The sequence below is a fragment of the Carassius gibelio genome, chromosome B22, assembly GCF_023724105.1.
Source record: "Carassius gibelio isolate Cgi1373 ecotype wild population from Czech Republic chromosome B22, carGib1.2-hapl.c, whole genome shotgun sequence".
Classification (NCBI taxonomy): domain Eukaryota; kingdom Metazoa; phylum Chordata; class Actinopteri; order Cypriniformes; family Cyprinidae; genus Carassius; species Carassius gibelio.
Genome location: NC_068417.1, coordinates 37,657,105 through 37,677,058, shown reverse-complemented (window position 1 = coordinate 37,677,058; position 19,954 = coordinate 37,657,105). Strand labels below are relative to the sequence as shown.

At 36.9% G+C, this 19,954-nt stretch overlaps 1 protein-coding gene across 1 annotated transcript in view; it reads right to left on the bottom strand.

The window, feature by feature from the left end:
* anos1b (anosmin 1b) overlaps window positions 1-19,954 on the bottom strand; it is a 61,260-nt gene that overhangs the window by 24,957 nt on the left and 16,349 nt on the right. Inside the window, exon 3 of the mRNA XM_052589289.1 lies at window positions 353-415. Within this exon, the coding sequence (XP_052445249.1) occupies window positions 353-415 (63 nt within the window). The remainder of the gene's footprint in view (window positions 1-352; window positions 416-19,954) is intronic.

Sequence of the window (19,954 nt, the reverse complement as noted above, 5' to 3'; positions counted from 1 at the left end):
AACGTGCTGATCTCCGCTGAGGGAAACATAATCTGTGTGTTCAACTCTAAGCCACTCTGGGGACATGGGATAAAAGCGCCATAAAATCACACTGGAATTCTGAGAGTCGTTCAATTGCTGCTTCAATTGGTTTTAGACTAACGCACACGAAACCACACGCACGCTTGACACATCTTTGATTGCAGAGCGTGACTACATGGCTCCGTGTGCTAATTCATAAGCTCGTCTCAGACTTAAGTTTGTGTGGTTTTTAATCAGAGAAATGTCTCACACAATTAGCCTTTCCTTCACGGCTGTAACAATCTCCAGTTGGCGAAAACATAAGGAGGAATTCTTCCGTGGAGAGACTTACCTCGCAAGTCTTGGGAGACAGGGCTCGTCTTGTTTCCCATAATTCCTTGCATGGTTGTAGGCACTGCAGACAAACAAATAAACAGTCTTGAGTATGGCCTATAACTTTTTAAATGCCATGGATAGCCGTGGAGAAACAGAACACACAAGTATTTGCATGTGAGCACAAGGAATGCACTGTTACAGTACAGCAGCCGTGGGGAAACATTCAAACTGTGTTGCATTGTGCAGATGGCAGAAATACAAACTGTGGTGACAAGCTGTTTAAAATATTGACAGATTGATGAATATTTCATGGGTTTGAAATTTGAACAAGTCTAGATGTTGTCTGGTTTAAAAACATTTCTACCCTGTGTTTATTTTGAGTTTTTAAAGGGATCATTTGATAATTTGTTTAAGATAATTTTTTTTTGTATTTTAAGTAATAGAATATGTTCACATGCTTTAATGTTAAAAAACATAATTTTTCAAAAACTGTACATTATTGTAGATCCTCTATGCCTCGCCTCTCTCAAATGTGTTGTTTTCTACCAAGTCCCTCCTTCTGATCAAGCGCAGTCTGCTCTGATTGGCCAACTAAACCAGTGTATTGTGATTGGCTGAACACCACACTCTCTTTCTCTCTCACACACACACACATGCGCACACACACACACACCCATCTTTATAGGTGGGTGTGACTTGGGCCTCTACCAGCTTTGATGAAAATATATTTTCTGTTTCACTTCTTCAGTCAGCCCCTCACACCAGCTTAGCACAGTTTTTTCATTTCTGCTATTACGGGTGCTGAAGTGAAAACTTGCTGCCCACGACCCATGCAACTGGTAGTGCAATCCATTGTCCATTGTAAATGTAAAAAGGCCGCAGGGTTCAAAATCAGATGCTTGTTGGATGGTTGAGGTCAAGGGAGGGAGTTTTACCTGTACAGCTCTTAATATATGCCCTCCATTTTACTTACCCCCTTTATCCTCACTCTAACCCGGGTCACGGCACCAATACCACTGGTCCAACTCACACCACTCTGAATGGGATGCAAATCGGGATCTAATATGAGAGGTTAGTGCACCTCTTGATGTCAGGCGAGTGAGGTTTAACTGTTCAGCTGTTAGCATCTGCCCTCTGTTTACTCATGCCTCTAAGTCTCACTACTATCCGGGTCATGGCACCAAAGTAACTGGTATAACTTGCGCCACTCTGAGAGAGATTTGAATCAGCATCAAGTGGCATGGTAGTCAGATGTACAAACAAGAAAAGACCACATACTTTAGCATCAGCTACTTGAGGTCAGGGAAGTGAGGTATACCTGTACAACACGTATATGTCCTCCATTACACTCTCCCCCTAAACCTCACCACTTTCTGGGTCACAGCGCCAATGTAATAGGTCAAACCAACTTCCAATATGACACTAAAGACCATAGTCTCTAGTATTAGCTGCTAGTGCATGTCTTGAGGTCAGGAGAGTGAGGTTTACCTGTACAGCTCTTAGTATGTGGCCTCTGTGTAGTCATGTCCCTAACCTCACTACTATCCAGGACAGCACCATTGTAATTGGTCTGACTTGCACCACTCTGTGAGGGATTTGAACCAGCATCAACCAGCATGGTAGGCAGGTGCATTAACAAATATACTAAAGACCACAACCTTTGGCATTGGTAACGTGTATGCCTCTTGAGGTCAGGGGAGTAAGGTATACCTGCAAACTCTTATATGGCCTCTATCTCACTCTACCCCCTAAATGTTACCACTTTTCGGGTCACGACACCAATGTAACAGGTCTGACTTGTGCCACTCAGGGGAGTGTTTTTTGCCTGTATAGCTCTTACTTTCTGTACACTATCTGTTGCACCTGCTCACACAGTATTCATGAATCCAGCACTGTGGGATTTAAATATAACAAACAGCACACTATAAATTTCTATAAATAAATAATGTTGTAGAACTTTGTTGTCAGTACACCAAAGTCTATAACCACAAAGTGAATGATTAATGAATGAACGAATCAGTTTCCTTATGAATGGAGAGTTAATACAGCAAACCCTTTGTTGCTTATGCTCATGCAGCTCATAATTTAAGCCATGGTGAAGATATAATTTCCAGTTTTCCGCCCTTTCTTTCCAATGACAACTGCTTTAAGTTGTTGTAGAAGTAAATCACTTGGCTTTGTGCTGATGCTTTAATGATAACAATGGAAAACGATTTAGATATACTGGATATTGTATGCACTGTCTGCATGAACAGATTTGGTTTCATTGTTTACAAAATGTGGTCAATCCTAATGATCAGATTTATGCGAATAAAGCCCTAGATGTACAAGCATTCGAACATCCGATACAAAGGATGACCACATTTGTTCCATCCAGGATCGAGCGTGTTTTTTCCCCTCTAATCTAAGTGATCCGTTCCCTGTGAGACGTGCTCCTGGTTGAACCCCTGCTGGCCGAGCCTCCAGTCGATCATGTGCTGGAACACTTGAACACATCTGTTGTGTGTTATGTGATGGATTATTCTGACATCTGCCCCCATCTATCCCCCACCTGAACAGACAGCTTTCATTTGGCTGTCCTCAAAGTCAAGACCACGTTCAAAAAAGAAGAAAATGGATGGAAAATAAGAAAGCAGAGAGACATGGAGTGAAACTGGTTTCATCTTACTGCAAAGATAATCTTATTATCAAGAAAATCAAAGTCTAAATCTGTCATTCAGAGCGACTTTGATTAAAAAGGGTACAGGGATTCTTTTAAAAATATGTTCTTCTCAAATAAGATTTGTTTTTCTTCTGGTGATACCAGTGTCTAGCCAATGCCCATATCACTACAGACTGACAGTCTGCAGAAAGGAAAGCAACCACACTTATCCAATACTAATACTGTCAAAAGTACAAAATATACAAAAGTAAATTCTTCAACAAAAACACGGGGCTGTTTTTAAGGTGAAGTGTGTTTTTATGTTAAAATGTAGAAATGTGGAAAGATATGTAGAGTCGACTTTGAGTACTTTTTGTAACAGGTTTATTACCCTGAAAATATGATTTGTTTGTTTGAGGAGGCCAGAATACCAAGACTGGTATAAAAAAAGCACACTTTTTATTACAGAAATAACGAACTTTAAAATAATATACTTAAGTGTGAACTGGCTGTAATGTTTACTTAACTGCATGTTCATTGTAATTAAATGAAAAGGTATGATAATTTATATTTAAATCAAATTAAATTAGCTGAGAGTAAGTAGGACTTAACATTTTAAAATGTATTATTGTCTCTGAAATATGGTTGAAGTGTACTGCTGAATGTACTGACAAACATAAATGCTCTCCATACTTTAATGTAACATGAATTTAAGTCATGTATTATAATATATTTGTAATTGTTGAAGTTGCTGTTTAGTATGTTTAAAATATATTAACTTTAAATATAATTTTGGAATAACAAACAGCAGTTTAAATTATAATCAAATACTAAAAGACTAATAAAACAATGAATCGAAATGTACTTTAAAACCTTTAAATTGACGAAGTGCATTATTCTAAAGTGCATTTTTAGAAGTGTACTTAAGATACACTTAAGTGGCCTTTTATTTAATTCATATTACATTATCTGCAATAAAAGCTTTTTAAAAGTAAACTTGTAAGATTTGAAGTACCCTACAAATGCACACCGAATGCAATCCAAGTCCCTACATATATGGACAAGAAACATTTGTTTATATGGCAATATAAATTCATTGACTGTCAGTTATGATGTGGTGTTGGAACAGTGGATAAGTCACATGCTTTGGTGTGAGAGACCCAGGTTCGAATCCACCGTGAGACACCAATGTGTCCCTGAGCAAGACACTTAACCCCTAGTTGCTCCAGAGGTGTGCGACCTCTGACATATGTAGCAATTGTAAGTCGCTTTGGATAAAAGCGTCAGCTAAATGTAAATGATGTCCCTATGGAGTGTTTTCATGTTTCTGTATATTCAGTTGAGCTCAGTATAGCTCCTGTGTGTTCAACCCCAATCTATTGACTGCTGATGGCCCTCAACACACACACACACGCACACAGCTTGGCAAACACACAGTCTGTGAGTCATCAATATGACAACACACTCCCGAGAGGAAGGGCTGATGGGGTGAGAGCCAGAGATCTGGACTGCATTAGTGCGTTTGTGAGCAGCAGATCTACCACAAACACTGCTGCAGGGGGTCAGCGCACGGAGACCAGTAGCTGTGACACAGGTTATCACTGACTAATTTTCCTCAGACAAAAGGCTCTGGCAATGACAAACACGTGGGACTGTGGGATATCTTGATGGATGAACGAGTGTAAAGCATCTGCTGCTGCTTTTTTACAAAAGATCTCAGTGCAACAGTGAAGAAGTAAAACCGTGATACAGCTTCTCCTCACAATGAGGTGATTTGAAGTTTAGGCCGATTAGAGAGGTCAGCTAAGTCAGTTTATCTTCTGAGTGGTGCTAAAATGTATATGAATGAAGTGTACTGACAGCCTGCTACACGGACTATATTCACATGCATGGCAGAAAACGGCTTATTGTGAGAAAGCTGTGTAAAATAAGAAAGCGTAAGAATGCTGTTTATGTGGTTACATGGTCACATAAAACCCCGGGTGTGTTAAATCGCTTTCTCTTACCTTAAAATAGAGTTCAAGTATACATTTTTATTCAGACCATGCTGTTTTCTGCATTATTTTAACAGTAAAAGTCTGCCAAAGGTTAGAGTAAAAACCTGTTTATTGATTAACAGTAAATTGTCGTACTATATACACTCTTAAAGGTTTTTTATTGGCAGCTGTGACTCCATCAAGAACAATTAACATCCATTGAAACTTTATTTTTAAGAGTGTACAGTGAAAAATTTGCAATAGATCTATTGTGACATTTCAGTAACTTTCAATAAACTGCTATTAAAATATCCAATATTTGGAAGTGAAGAAGTACATCTTATTGTTATATCATATGGCTTATAGAACATTTTACCAATTTTGCATATGAGTACTATTTCAGTTATTGAATTTCAGTTATAAGTTTTAGGTAAAGGTGTGATAATATCTGCTCTATGAAGTTGTATGTCTAAATTAATCCCCTTTACAGCATTTCTGTGGTGGCTTAAACAATAAATTAATTACTTCTATTGTAATTAATTGTAATTATTTACAATAGAAGAAGTTTTACCACCTAACGTTATTTAGGGAAGCATCCATTTCACTGTGACTGGCTGAATAATGGAATAATATTCACATATCAACATTATGAAATATCACCAACCAGTTTGTAAATCAACCTGAACTCAGTCAAACTGGTGGACATTACAGAGTTAACACTACTGTAGGTAACTCAACCAGAAATTGGAATTTATGTCACATTTTAATCACAATCTAGTTAACGAGATTACTAATTATGATTTTTGAAGCAATGTAAAAAATGTTTTAAGTTCACTGACGTCTATGTAGTGCTGAGTAATCACAGGTGAACAGCAAACATATTTCTGTGAGTATTCCCTATAATGCTCCATACATTCAGTCTGTGGACCAAAATCTTTCTTTAACTTAGTGTTGAAGATGAATGTTTTCTGAGAGACGCCCCACAGGGAAGAGAGCGTTTTCTCTACTGCTCCTCATCCTCCTCATCCAGATCAGAAGAACCCAGACATATTTTCTTCAAGAGGAGCGCTGACTCTTTGCCCTTGTCAGGCTGCACTGACTGGTCCCTGACGGAAACGCTGCGGGAGACTTCTCTTTACACTTAATCTTCTCTGACAGTGAGAAAAAGCTGATATTTCGACACGAGATGAGGATTTATGGTCAAATTTCATCAGGTGATGGGTAAAGTATCTTAATATTTTATGCATTTCAGTTCCACTGAATCCTATTAAAACCCTGGGAATCATCTTCTTTGCCACTTTCTAAATACAAAATATACATTTTTAACAAAGAACTGAATAAAAAGTTATTGGTTCCTAAAGAGATTGTCCACCAGCACTGGAAACTTTCCAGCCACACAATGTGATTATAATTATGTATAAAATGTGTTTACTGGAAGGACATATGCAAAAACATATGCAGTACTTTTCAAAAGTAAAATGTCTCTTGACTACCAAAAAACAAAACAACTTATCTGAAAAAAAAAAAAAAAACTTTTATGAAATAAAGATCACACTGATTTGTGGCCACCACAGATGCATTTACTAAAAACAACCTTAAACCTCATTCTGTTAAAGTCTTTCATTATGCACTTAAAAGCACTAAATCCAACAAAACTACACTGTCTAAATAAATCAAGTTGTGCAGTGAATGGGTGCCATGAAAATGAGAGCCCAAACAGCTGATAAAAACATCACAATGATCCTCAAGTAATCCACACCACCTCAGTCCATCACTTAATGTCTTGAGAAGACACAAGTTGCATGTTTTCAAGAAACAAATCCATCAATTAAAGCGTTTTGACTCCAAACCATTACTTTTAGCCAATATAACAAGTCCATAATTCTTAATAACACGTTATAATGCTTTGATTGAGGACTCATATTGTAAGGCTAGCCAAGGCAATTTATTTAAAAACAACACTGAGTTGACTGTACCATTGTACAACATAAATAAAATCCAACACACAAACATCTGCTAGATAGCATGTACTTGTGAACACCGGCGGCGCCAGGGGGGGTCTTGGGGGGTCTCAAGACCCTGCCAAAAAATGCCTTGACCCCCCATTTGACCCCCCAGCCTCTTCCTGATTAATATATATATATATATTCGGGATAAAGATCCAAAAATGTTTCTCTTCAAACTACGCAGAACAATAATAAATAATAATTATTTCGACATTTATTCATACACTGAACCGAGAACCGTTTCTGTCGGACGCGTCCGATTCGAGAACCGATGAGCTGATGATAACTGCGCATGTGTGATTCAGTGTGAAGCAGACTGACACAGAGCGCATCTGAACCGAACTGATTCTTTTGGTAAATGATTCTGAACTGATTCTTTGCTAATGTTATAAGCACGGGTAAACCAAAGGCTTGAATGAAGGGCAATCATCGCCAATGACGGCATTACATCGAGCGCAAAAGAACCGGTGAACCATTTTTTTTCTCAACTGGTTTATTTGATCGAATTGTCCGAAAGAACCGGTTCACTTGAGCACCTGCTCCTTTGCCCCTTAAGTGCCCTTTTGTCAAAAGCAAAATTTCCTCGCATTTTTTTTGTAATAACATAAACTTTTGTGAATGCCTGCCCATACCCAATCATAATATTAGTACAATTTATTAATAATAATTTAGCCGTAAATAAGATGACCAACATGATGACTGTGACCTCATCCAACCAGGAAGATTCCTCATGCTGCATGCACATTTTTTAATTGCTAGAGGATATTTCAACATCGTGGCAGCTGGTAAGTGGTGTTTCATTCTCAGCAAAGTGATTTTGGTGTTTATTTACTTATTATTATTTTACTAGAACGATGTGATGTGAGAACATGCAGATATGTTGTTTATATTGCTGTGTGTAGCCTGTAGTGTAGAAGTAACACTAGAGTGCTGTTTGAGGGAGAAAAGTTTCACAGGCATCGAGGGGTCTGGTCTTTTTTATGTTATTTGAATAAACTTTTATTATATTACAGTACTTATTTATTTTTAACATGTAAAAATAATTATCACAACACTGGTAAGGCTTATTCAGATTTTCTCATTCTCTGAATTATCATTATAAAAATAAAAACAATTCAGAAATGAATTAAAATATAATTATAATTTAAATGTGATGCAAATATTTTTTCTACAATAGCAACAGTGTTTACAACAGCAAGACCACTTTAGCCTGTAAACTCAATAATATCTATCTGGAAATAAATGTAAAAATATCAATGTCAATAATAATGCATAATATACCTGACATGAAAGTGAAGTGTGAAGGATATGAATAACAAATGTAGCCTGTCATTTGTTTACATTGCAAAGGTGTTTTTGTTGTTGAATAGCAGTAATAAGCAGTTATTAGCCATGTCCAATGTATTTTTTGTTGGTTTTCATGAGACCCCCCTTGAAAAGACCAGGACCCCCCATTGCCCCCCCAATCAAAATTGTCTGGAGCCGCCACTGCTTGTGAAGTGCTGTGAAGTGACTGAAGCTATGAAGAAAAAAAAGATATGAGTCTTTAAAAGAGACTTAAATGACACCAATAGTTAGGCATTGTGCAAAGGCAAATTGTTCCAGAGCTTCAGGGCTCACAATGCAAAAGCACATTCCCCCCACAGTTTATATCTCGAGATAGGAAAAATCAGGAGTTTCTGGTCCGAGGACCTGAGTGATCTTGATGGTGAGTAAGGTTGAAACAAATCAGAAACATAAGATGGCTCAATGCCATTTAAAGGTGGTCCTGTTTCTAAGAACCTGTCAACAATCTAGCAGCAACATTCTGGAGAATCTGTAATCGTAACAGCATGAACTGATAAGCATAAACTTTACGCAGAGGGAATTACAGTCGCCCAGATGAGAAGACACAAAAGCATAACCCGTTTCAAAACCAAAAAAAGGATATAAATGGCTTGAGCTTTGCCAATGTTCTTAATATAAATGACCTGACATCTTTAATCTGTCATCAAAAATAACACATATTAATATTTTCTTTTTACCATGGATTTATCATAAATAGATAAACACCCTAAATCAATATTAATGAACCCAGATGCATTGGAGGGTGCAAAAACAATTTAGGTGCAGGCAATTCACAGCCAACCATGTTTTTAAGTCCTTGAAGCATGCAAGAAGAAGCACTAGGGAATTGCCTTCCTTCTTCACTGGTACATATATTTGCATGTCATTGGCCTAACAATCAAACAATATTCTGTGTTTCCGAAAATAGACCCAATCGAAAGCATGTACAATGAAAACAAAATGGGTCCCTTAATAGATCCTTGAGGCATCCCAAATGTAAGAGAGGCCAATTAAGATGTAAATTCACCAGGGTAACTGGAAAGCTCCTATTGGTTAGACAGGAATTAAACCAGTTTAATGGGACATTGCCACACATTCCTATCAAACATTCAAGTCATGCAATAAATGTATGTCTCAGAATTTATAACAAAAACACAGCTTTTATCTTAAGACGTTAATTGATAGACTGGAGTGGTATGGATTACTTGTGGATTATTGTGATGTTATTATTAGCTGTTTGGACTTATTCTCATGGTACCCATTCACTGTCCATATGTTATCTAAAAGTGTACTCTTAGAATAAAATGTACTTTGGTAATATGAAGGAAATATTAATATTATAATGATATTTTTTTTTTAATTTTTTTTTTTACAAATGTCTACTTGTATCGAGTTGTATTTTAGGGTTAAAGAAAACCTCTGTAAACTTTAATGTACTGGCTGAATTTTTTTTTTCCATTTTACTCCAGATATTTTTCTTACTGTGTAGGAATAATACCAAGGGAATTAAGTAAAGGTGCAAGGAAGCCACTGGAACAAAAAATTCCAGAATATCATTTTGTCACTAATGTAACAGGAGCCGCTGTGGATGAGCTGGAAATGAAGCGGGAAGCACTGAACGGAGAATCCCAAGGGTCAGATCATCACTACGCTTGTCTGCCTGCGATTTAGCCACAGCATGGCTTTGATCGCATGTTGACTTCTGGCCGCAGTGGGTGACGCTCTTCACAGGCGCTGGAATCTAAGTCATGTGCCAATCTATAAATTATGAAAAGAGAACCTAATGCATCACGTGCAGTTCAAAACTCTAAGGTGAACCGAATGCCTTTTTGACACCAGTATCACTGAAACCAGACACATGCCAATTCATTAAACTCAATTCATTAAAAAGTTGTTAAATTGAGAAAAAAGTTGAGAAAATTTTGAAAATAAAGTCATTAAATTTTAAGAATAAAGTCATTAAATTTAAGTCATTAAGAAAAAACGTGTTAAATTTTGAGAACAAAGACAAGAATTAACACTCGTGGCGTTCATTTAATCTTGTTTGACGGTGTTATTTAATGTCTTCAGTGGGATGTGTTGGATAGTAATGCACTGGGGAGACGTGTATGGTACGATCAACTGGGTTTGAGTCCATTTTTCGGCAAACTCACTTTTCTCATCACATATCACATGAGAAAAGAGGAAATCAATTGCTTGCAATTGCACACATACAAATCTCATGTAATGAAAAAATCACTTAAAATTACTCGTTTCACTGTTCAAACGTACCATCCATTCCCATTTCCTTTGCCACCACAAACCAAGCCACTACTCTTTTATGTGATTTTGTTTACATCTTTTAATGCGACACTCTTTAAATTAGCAATCCGGTCTTTGCAGACATTCGTATGTGTATGGATGGAAGTCAGTAGAACAAAAAGTCTAGTGTGACCGCGGCTTTATTCTCCAACCCACCCAACTGCAGACGCTAAAAAACTCTGTCCAATGAAATGAAAGGAACATGACACGAGTAATTAATTCTCAACTTTTTTCTCGAAATGTAAAACTTTTTGTGCTCTAAATTTAACATATTTCTTTCTCGTAATTTGATGAGTTTATTCTCAACATTTCATCTCAACACTTTCTCTCACAATTTAGCAACTTTTTTTCTCATAATTTAAATGTAATGATTTTAATCTTAATATTTTATCTCAACTGTTTTCTTGAAATGTAAAGAGTTTGTTTTCTAAATTTAAGGACTTTAAACTCGAGATGGTTAGAGAGTCGGACTCATAATCCACAGGTTGTGAGTTTGAGTCTCGGCCGGCAAGAATTGTAGTTTGGGGGAGTACATGTACAGTGCTTGAGAAAGGCACTGAACCCCCAACTGCTCCCTGGGTGCCACAGCATAAAAATGGCTGCCCACTGCTCCGGATGTGTGTTCACTGCTGTGTGTGTGCGCGCACTTTGGTTGGATGGGTTAAATGCAGAGCATGAATTCTGAGTCACCAGTGTGTCACCATACTTAGCTCTATGTCATATCACTTTCACTTTTTTAATAGCAATTGCATGGTTTAAAGATAATATGAGGCTGATTGCATGAGAAATGCACTGACCCAGACTGAACTAATTTAGCTACTTCAATGATGCACAAGTGCTTGAACAAGCATCTATTCTGAACTCAGACGTCTGTATGGTGGCAACCTCAGAACCTGTAAAGAGTTTCACTCTCCTGCTGTTTTACTGTCTCTTCCCTTTAAAAAAAGCAGATGACATACAGGTCTGGCTGAAAAAAAAAATATGTGTGAGAAGTTGGGCTCAAAGGCAGCATGGAAAACCTCTTCGTGAAGATAAAAGCTCATTCCTCATCATAAAAAAGACATCAGAGTCACCAGATGAATGAAGCAGTAAGGAGGGCTTTCATCCAGTCAAATCCATTCCTGCTACCTGACCTCATTTCCCTCATAAGAGCACCTCAATGTGCTCTTCAATTTATCATTAGTACAGCTTGAAAAAAACTGTTGCACAGTTTTATACATATATGAAAAAATGCACTGGGAACTTGTAAGGGTATTTTTATATTGGTGTTTTAGAAAATGGTGTAATACCTGATATGAATGTTTCTATCTTTCAGAGAAGGGATGTTTAATATGAAATAAAAATGTAAGGTATGAACCAAACCATAAATATAATTTGAGAAAAAGGTTTATGGATGTAACAGATTAAAGATTTTTTCATATGATTGGTAAAAAATATATTTTTTTTTTCAGTGTGTCAAGATCAAAAAGGACATGAAAGCACCATACAAACATCAGAAAATGAATCCATATGACTTCAGTTGTTATACAGTACCGTTTGAAACAACAAGAAAGAAACGCTCAGCATATTCACATTAAGACAAATAAAAACAGATTCACGTTTACAGAAACATCAGATTGGAGTTGACACACTTTGGGTTCAAAATCTCTTAAATGTTTTCCCATAGCTGCAAACATCTGTGAGTGAGTTTCAAACATCTGTTGTGGAGGTGATATCAATATCTTGCTTGCTTATGAAGTAGTTTCCCCTCAGTAGCCAATGTTTTAATCGCTTTCAAATGGATCTTTTGTAATGTACAATCAAATCAGTCAGGATTAGGAACTCGAACTAGCCATGAACCTCATCAGTATGTTTATTTATCTGGCCTGCGCTTATGCTTATACAGTGACAGAAAAAAACACTTACTGTCAGGCTTTTGGACTTGTTTTGCCCCCGTAGTCCTTCCCGTGTTTCCTTATTTGGTCTTGTTCCTGTCCTCGTTCTGTCTTATTATTTTGATTAGTCATCTCATGCACCTGTGTTTCCCCAATCATCCCCTGTGTTTAAGTCCAAGTCTGTGCAGTCTGTCTCTGTTGTGTGTACTTGTTGTGTACGTGTGTTGCTCAAGCTCCTGTAATGCTGTGGATTATCCCCAGTGTTTCCTTGATTAAAGACTGTTAAATATTTCTTTGTGACTCCAGCGTGTTCCCTGAACAGAGTGACATGACAGAAGACCTGGCCAGAAAAAAAGTAACCTCCATTTGTCTATCCTCTGTTTTGTTTCCTGTTTTCAGCTGTGTTTTCCCCCCCCATTGTGTACCCTTTATGGGCAACTGCCCAGCTATTTCACTTCAGCACCGCATTTCACACACACACACACACACACACACACACACACACACACACACACACATACAGTGGTGTCCCACACAGTTAATATCTGGTACACGACAATGCGCTCTTCTCATACATGAGAGATTAACTCTTTCTTGCCGTTACAAATAAAGTAATGACAAAATAATAACAAGGAGGCAGAGCGAACTTATCATCCAAAGTGATTCTCACGTAGTCCTTCTCTTAAAGACTGATCACTTAATTTTAACACACACAATGTGGTGATGACGTAGAAAGACTACGTGAGAACCACAATGGAAGATAAGTTAGCTCTGCCACCTTGTTATTATTTTCATGTACAACGCACTATAATGTGATTCATGCAAAATACATGGTTTTGGCCGTTACAAAGTGTCCATCCACAAACAGACGTATATCGTCTGCAGATATAAGGTATTTCATTGCACTTTTACCAAGTAATCTGAACGGCCTGTATATGTGCAATATTTTAAACGAGTCCTCACTAACTGAGTTTAATGGCACAGTTATGTTAGAATGCATCTCATTCTTGTTTCTGTGGCGGTGCGTCGAGCTCGACATGGGGCGGGGACTTAAAAAAAAAAATCTAACATTGATTTTCACCGTTGACTGATTTTCCAGAACATTTAGACGGATAACTTCCATGCAAAATTCGATATGGACTCGCGATATGACAGTTGCGTCCAACTAAATATGAACTAGCGGTTTTAAATACAATATTTGTATATGTAATGTTAGTTTATCAGATTATTGGTGATTCCTACGTGGTTTAAAACACCAAATAGTTATGCCATGACAAGAACAAAGAGTCTTTCTCTTGCGCCACACATGCATGATAATATTGTGTATCGTCGATCTCACGGGCTGACGATATGATGATTTGAAAAATGACCATAACGCCTAACACTACCATGTGCAGAGCGTCTGTCATCCGAAGATCCAAATGCCCATCCACCCTAGTGGTCGAACGATATGTTTTTTGTAAGCTGATGCCGATATAAAGCCGATATGATTTTTTACAATTATTATTATTAATATTTAAGAAATCTGAAATAATTTGACAGTGGATTAAAAAACAAACGTGTAAAAGACACATGCTTATACTTTAGATGAGAGTATTTTTCACAAATAAAGAAATATTTAATAAAAACATAATTAAAAGGAAAGTAAACACTGTAACCAACAGGGCACTCAGTATTCTGGGAAGTTTGTGTGCACTGGGAATCATATGACATGACAGTGAGCAAAAGCATAAAGCACAGCATAACCATGAGTTTAAAGTTTAAAGCATTCATTTAACACGGACCGACTGTCACACAGAGACCATGAGCTATAAATGTTCTTGAAAAAGAAATGAACAGAATGTAAGCAACAACTAATGAAGGTGTTTTGGACTGTCTCCTGACTCGAATACCAAGAGAAACAAGCATGAGGTGTGATGGAAATGAATGAGACCACACGGGACTGAGAAAATGAAATGAGTCACTGGCGTCAGTGAGAAACATGATGCTGAATGCTCAATATTAACTGCATTAGACAACTGAAAACACGCACCCAGAAAGAGAGGCACTTTTAAGGTCAGAGCACAATTAAGATTGTGCTCAGATGTTGTGCATGAACAATAATTAAATCAAATAATTTGATGATGTAGTGCCAAAAACACAAGTCAAGGAACAATTTTTGCCAAGAACTCCTTACTAGTTCTATAAATAAATAATCTGTAACACATTACAATAAGGTGAGCATTAACTAATATTAACTATGAGCAATACACTTGTTGAAGAACTTAGTAATCTTTTTTAACGTTAGACAAGGTTACACTTAATTTTTAATTTCTGTTAACTACCAGTCATTAGAACATTAGTGGAGTACTAGTAGACAGTTAGGTTAGTGCTAGAAGAATAAGTTAACTTGCAAAGTTATTTATAGTCAGTTGAATGTCTGTTGGTGTAGCATCAAAAAAAAGTGTTTGCAGATACTAAGCAGACAGACTACTAAAACTCTAATGACTGCTAGTTGATATGCAGTTACAACATTTCTTATAGTTTCTTATCCAAACAAATGTCTAAAGGACACCATCAAAAATAAAATGTTAGGGTCTTTTCGTCAGACATTTTCTCAAAAAATAAATACAACCTCATGTTGAGTCAATCACATAAAGAAAATGGACCAGTTTTCTGCGTTATTGCATCTGTAGCAAGCATTTAGACTGGAAAGGCTGACAAATCTATATATATATATATATATGTGCAAGGACCTTTAATGTTATTAAAATACAACCATTCATTGTTAGTGCATATCAGATCAGGTTCATTAAATAATATTAATACTTAAAGGGACAGTTTATCCAAAATGTAAACTTCTGTCATCATTCACTCACCCTCAAGGCATTGCAAACCTGTTTGAGTTTCTTTTTTCTGCTGACCAAAAATAACACATTTTTAAGAATGTGGGTAACCAAACAGTTGACGGTAGCCATTGACTTCTAAAGTATGAAATAAAAATACTAGGAAATCAACTGCTACCAGTAATGTTTTTAAGAATGCATGACATTTTTGAAAATGTCATGATGACGTAATATTTAATTTATGAGTGAACTGTCTCTTTAATAATATATAAGTACATGTCAAAATCAACTGCATATGTAAAAAATAAAGCTCCCAAATGGGTGTTTTCACAGCAATGTCATAGAAGAACCTTTCAGTGAACACTTCTTAAAAGAACTACTTTTTTCTTAATGTGATGAATATTTTATTACACTAAATAACTTTTATTTTTCACTATAAAGAACCTTTTGTGCAATGAAAAGTTTCCACAAATGTTTAAGGTTCTTCATTGAATGCCTGATTCAAACAAAGCATCATTTTTAACAGTGTAAGATTCATAAAGTATTTGTCATTGTTAATGAATGTCAACTAATCAGTTAACTAGCATTAACCTTATTGTATGATCATTTTCTGAACGTATGTTACCATAAACCAGAGGAGCTTTAAAGAGGACTGTTATGTGGTGGAACAAATTCAGAAAATCTCTCTGAGGAGCGGCTCAGCCCCTCCGTTCTTTGAAAGCCATGCAGAACAAGATGGCAACAAATAGGAGAAAGCTGTGCTCGCTGCAAGAGACCAAAGGAAAATGGAACAGTTGTCCTGTGTTCCCGACCTCACCTCCGATGAACCTTCAAATGCCAGACGTGAAAAACTGAAACATTAGGAGACACAGTGTAGCCCGAGAAAGAGTGGAAGTCCATTCATCTCTCAATGTCAAGAATAACTCAAATGACTTATCCATATGGAAGCTGATGACAAACGTCCATACCCCCGCCCCCTGACGAAACACAACTCATCTCAGACCTGATTTTGAAGGTTTCTTCTTGACCTCTCAGCGTTCTCATTTTGCCTGTCCATGATTCTAAAGGAAGGCTGCATGTTCTGATTTAGTGTACATTCTCATGGGCTCCAGACGCGCTATGACAAAAACCATATGTGAAGAAACATCTTTAATTCAGTGTTTCTGAATCCCGGGAGTTCTCTAGTAAAACGGGCAAACGCCTTCCCAGCGAAACATCAGCCTTTTTGATGACCGCAGGACTGGCTGGTCATTAAAGGTGTCACACGGGGCAGCAAATGAACTGGAAAGCATCCGTTGCTTGCTGTAGTTTAAAAAAGCACACAATTTGCACTGGTGCATTATGGGAACAACCTGGGTGTTCCGAATGTCTGCAATCCATTGACTTGCCATTGCAGTTCAGGTGTCTGCAGGCCACACGCAACACGCTCACAGCAAACATGCTGCTAAAGGTGAAGGAGAAACTACGAAACAGGGCCACAGAGTTCACCAGCCTGCAGAAACTCTCAGCGACGGCGAGGAGGAGATGTCTATGCCACTCATATGGTTCGAATAAATCGCTCATCGTAAACTATTTCACATGCCGTTAAAGGTAACAGAGCATATTTCAGATATGTAAATGGTAACCAACCATGGTTTACTTTAGGAACTGTAATGTTGGCTTTGAGGCTGTCTGTGGTTTTTAAGCTAAATGTATTGCTTTAGGTGGAAACCACAGTTGATTTCATGCTGTTGCGATTATTTGGTGCTTTGAATAAGAATGTGTAGAGAGCTTTAAGCGTGGAGCTGTTTGAACTGGGGTTTAACGTTTCACAATTGATGTATTTAAGCTTCTGGAAAAAATCATCGGCAGTAAAGCTGTCACAATACTTCAATCACATCTTGCAAGCCATGTTCTGTTACAGTACAATACTTTATCACTGTTAAAAGCCCAAATACATGTCAGACAATCTTTTCTGGATGATGAAAACATTATGAAGAATTTAGTCAACTTTTAGGGCATTTTAGTATGAACAACTTAACATATGATGTCACACCCAGCAGGCTTAGATGTCATATCTCTTATGTAGTGTTTTTGTTCATATTTTATATGTCAGCACTGAGATTAGTGTTCCCCTTGAAGTTTCATCCATTTAAACTAGTCTGTGCCTTGTTTTGGTGTTTAGAATAATACTATATAACCTTTTTTTTTAGTTTGTTTAGGAAACTGATACACAACTGAGAATGATTTAGATCGTAAAAATGTAATTTTAATGCTCAGTTTACCCTAAAATTCAAGCCATAAGTTTCCATGTTTAGTATACTTTAAAAGATCCTACAGATTGTTGCCTCACGTGCTTGAGTTTTCTCAAATTCGGATTATTTTTTACATATTTGAATTAGGGCTGGTGAGCGATAAATTTTTTAAATCTAATTAATTACATGATGTGGTGATTAATTAATCGAATTAATCACACATAAAATTTGTAGAAATTACCCTCCAAAAGATAACAAAAAGTAGGTTCAGCAAGTGTTCAAGCAAATATGTTGTTTGATAAAATTTATTACATATAGCCTTCTCTTTTGGACTCTTTTGTGAGTAAATGATGACAGAATTTTCATTTTTGATTGGGTGAACTATAACTTTAATAATTTATTTTCATAATTTTATTGTTATTACTATGAAAATATTAAATTATTTCTTTAATGAAATACAATAAATAATAAAATATAATTGCCAGTAGGTGGTGGTAAATGTCTTAATGATTAAGTCATCGAGTTATTTATTCATTCATTTGATTCGTTCAAACGGCTGACTGATTCAGGAGTGAAGTAAATGGTTCTTAATGAATGATTCATTGAATCATTAAGCTTGTTCGACTTGAAGCGGGTCATCACTAGGGTTTGGGAGGAGCTTGATCCGATAATTAATCAATTCGGCACAGGTGGAGCTCGTTAGTCAGTCACCTTAACTGGAACTACACACACATATATGTGGGCATGTTTTTGTGACATATCAGGAAACAACTTTGTATAATGACATGGGTATGAAACAGGAATTACAAGGAGAGGGTGACTTATGGGGACATAACCCATGTCCCCATTTTTCAAAATGCTTATAAACCATACAGAATGAGTTTTTTTGAGAAAGTAAAAATGCACAAAGTTTGCTGTGAGGGTTAGGGTTAGGTGTAGATGAAGGGAAATAGAATATACAGTTTGTACGGTATAAAAACCATTACACCTATGGGATGAACCCACTTTTCACAAAAACAAATGTATGTGTGTGTGTTACCCTGGACCACAAAACTAGTCTTAAGTGTCAATTGAGATCTATACATTATCTGAAAGCTCAATAATTAAGTTTTGATGTACTTTGATGTACAATGAACCCTGGCTCAAACCAAATGATTATATTGGTCTCAATGAGTCTACTCCACCAAACTACTGTTATAAGCATGATCCCCGTCAGACTGGTCGTGGCGGAGGTGTTGCAAAAATATATAGTGATATTCTCAATGTTACCCATAAAACAGGAAACTGGTTTAAGTCATTCAAAATACTTCTGCTTATTTTTACCCTGTAAGATATGCAAAAGAAAACTATTGTATCTCTTGCTCTGGCTACTGTGTATAGACCACCAGGGCCGTATACAGAATTCCTAAAATAATTTGTAGATTTCCACTCAGACCTATTGGTTACCATTGATAAAGAACTAATTGTCATTGAGTTTAACATTCACGTTGATAATACAAATGATGCATTAGGATTTGCATCACAAACTCATTGAAAATAACCAAAACAATCCAAGGTTTTTATTTAGTACAGTGGCTAGATAAACAAATAACCAGACACCATCCAATCTAAATATTTCCTCACAGTGAAACAGTAATGACTTCAGAAATACAGTATCAAATGTAGATTGTATAGTGTCTAATACTTCAGTTTCATTCATCGCACCCATAGATAAACTGTAGTGCTTTACAGGACGGGAAGAGCTAAATAAACTTATCACTGCATCTAAACCAACAACATGTTTATTAGATCCTGTACCCACTAAAATACTGAAAGAGTTGTAGCCGAAGAACCACTTCTCAATATTATTAACTCGTTATCTTTAGGTCACATCCCAAAACCATTCAAGCTGGCTGTTATTAAGCCTCTTATTAAGAAGCCACAACTAGATCCTGGCAAATTACAGACCAATTTCAAATCTTTCATTTATGTCTACATTTTTGAAAAAGTTGTGTCTGCTCAATTGTGCTCCTTCCTGAAAAAAGAATTTCAGTCAGGTTTCAGGCCCCACCATAGAACAGAAATGGCACTTGTTAAAATTACTAATTACTTGCTTCTTGCGTCAGATCTAGGCTGCATCTCATTGCCAGTTTTCCCTGACCTTAGTGCAGCGTTCAACACCATAGTTCATGACATACTCATAGATCGATTACAAAACTATACAGGTATTCAAGGGCAGGCTTTAAGATGGTTTAGATCTTACCTGTATGATCCCTACCACTTTGTTTATTTAAATAGGGAGTCATCTAATATATCACCAGTAAAATATGGAGTGCCACAAGGATCTGTCCTAGGTCCTCTGCTATTTTCCATATGTATGTTTCCCCTAATATTATTAGAAAATATGGGATTAGTTTCCACTGTTATGCTGATGATACTCAGCTATATATCTGTAC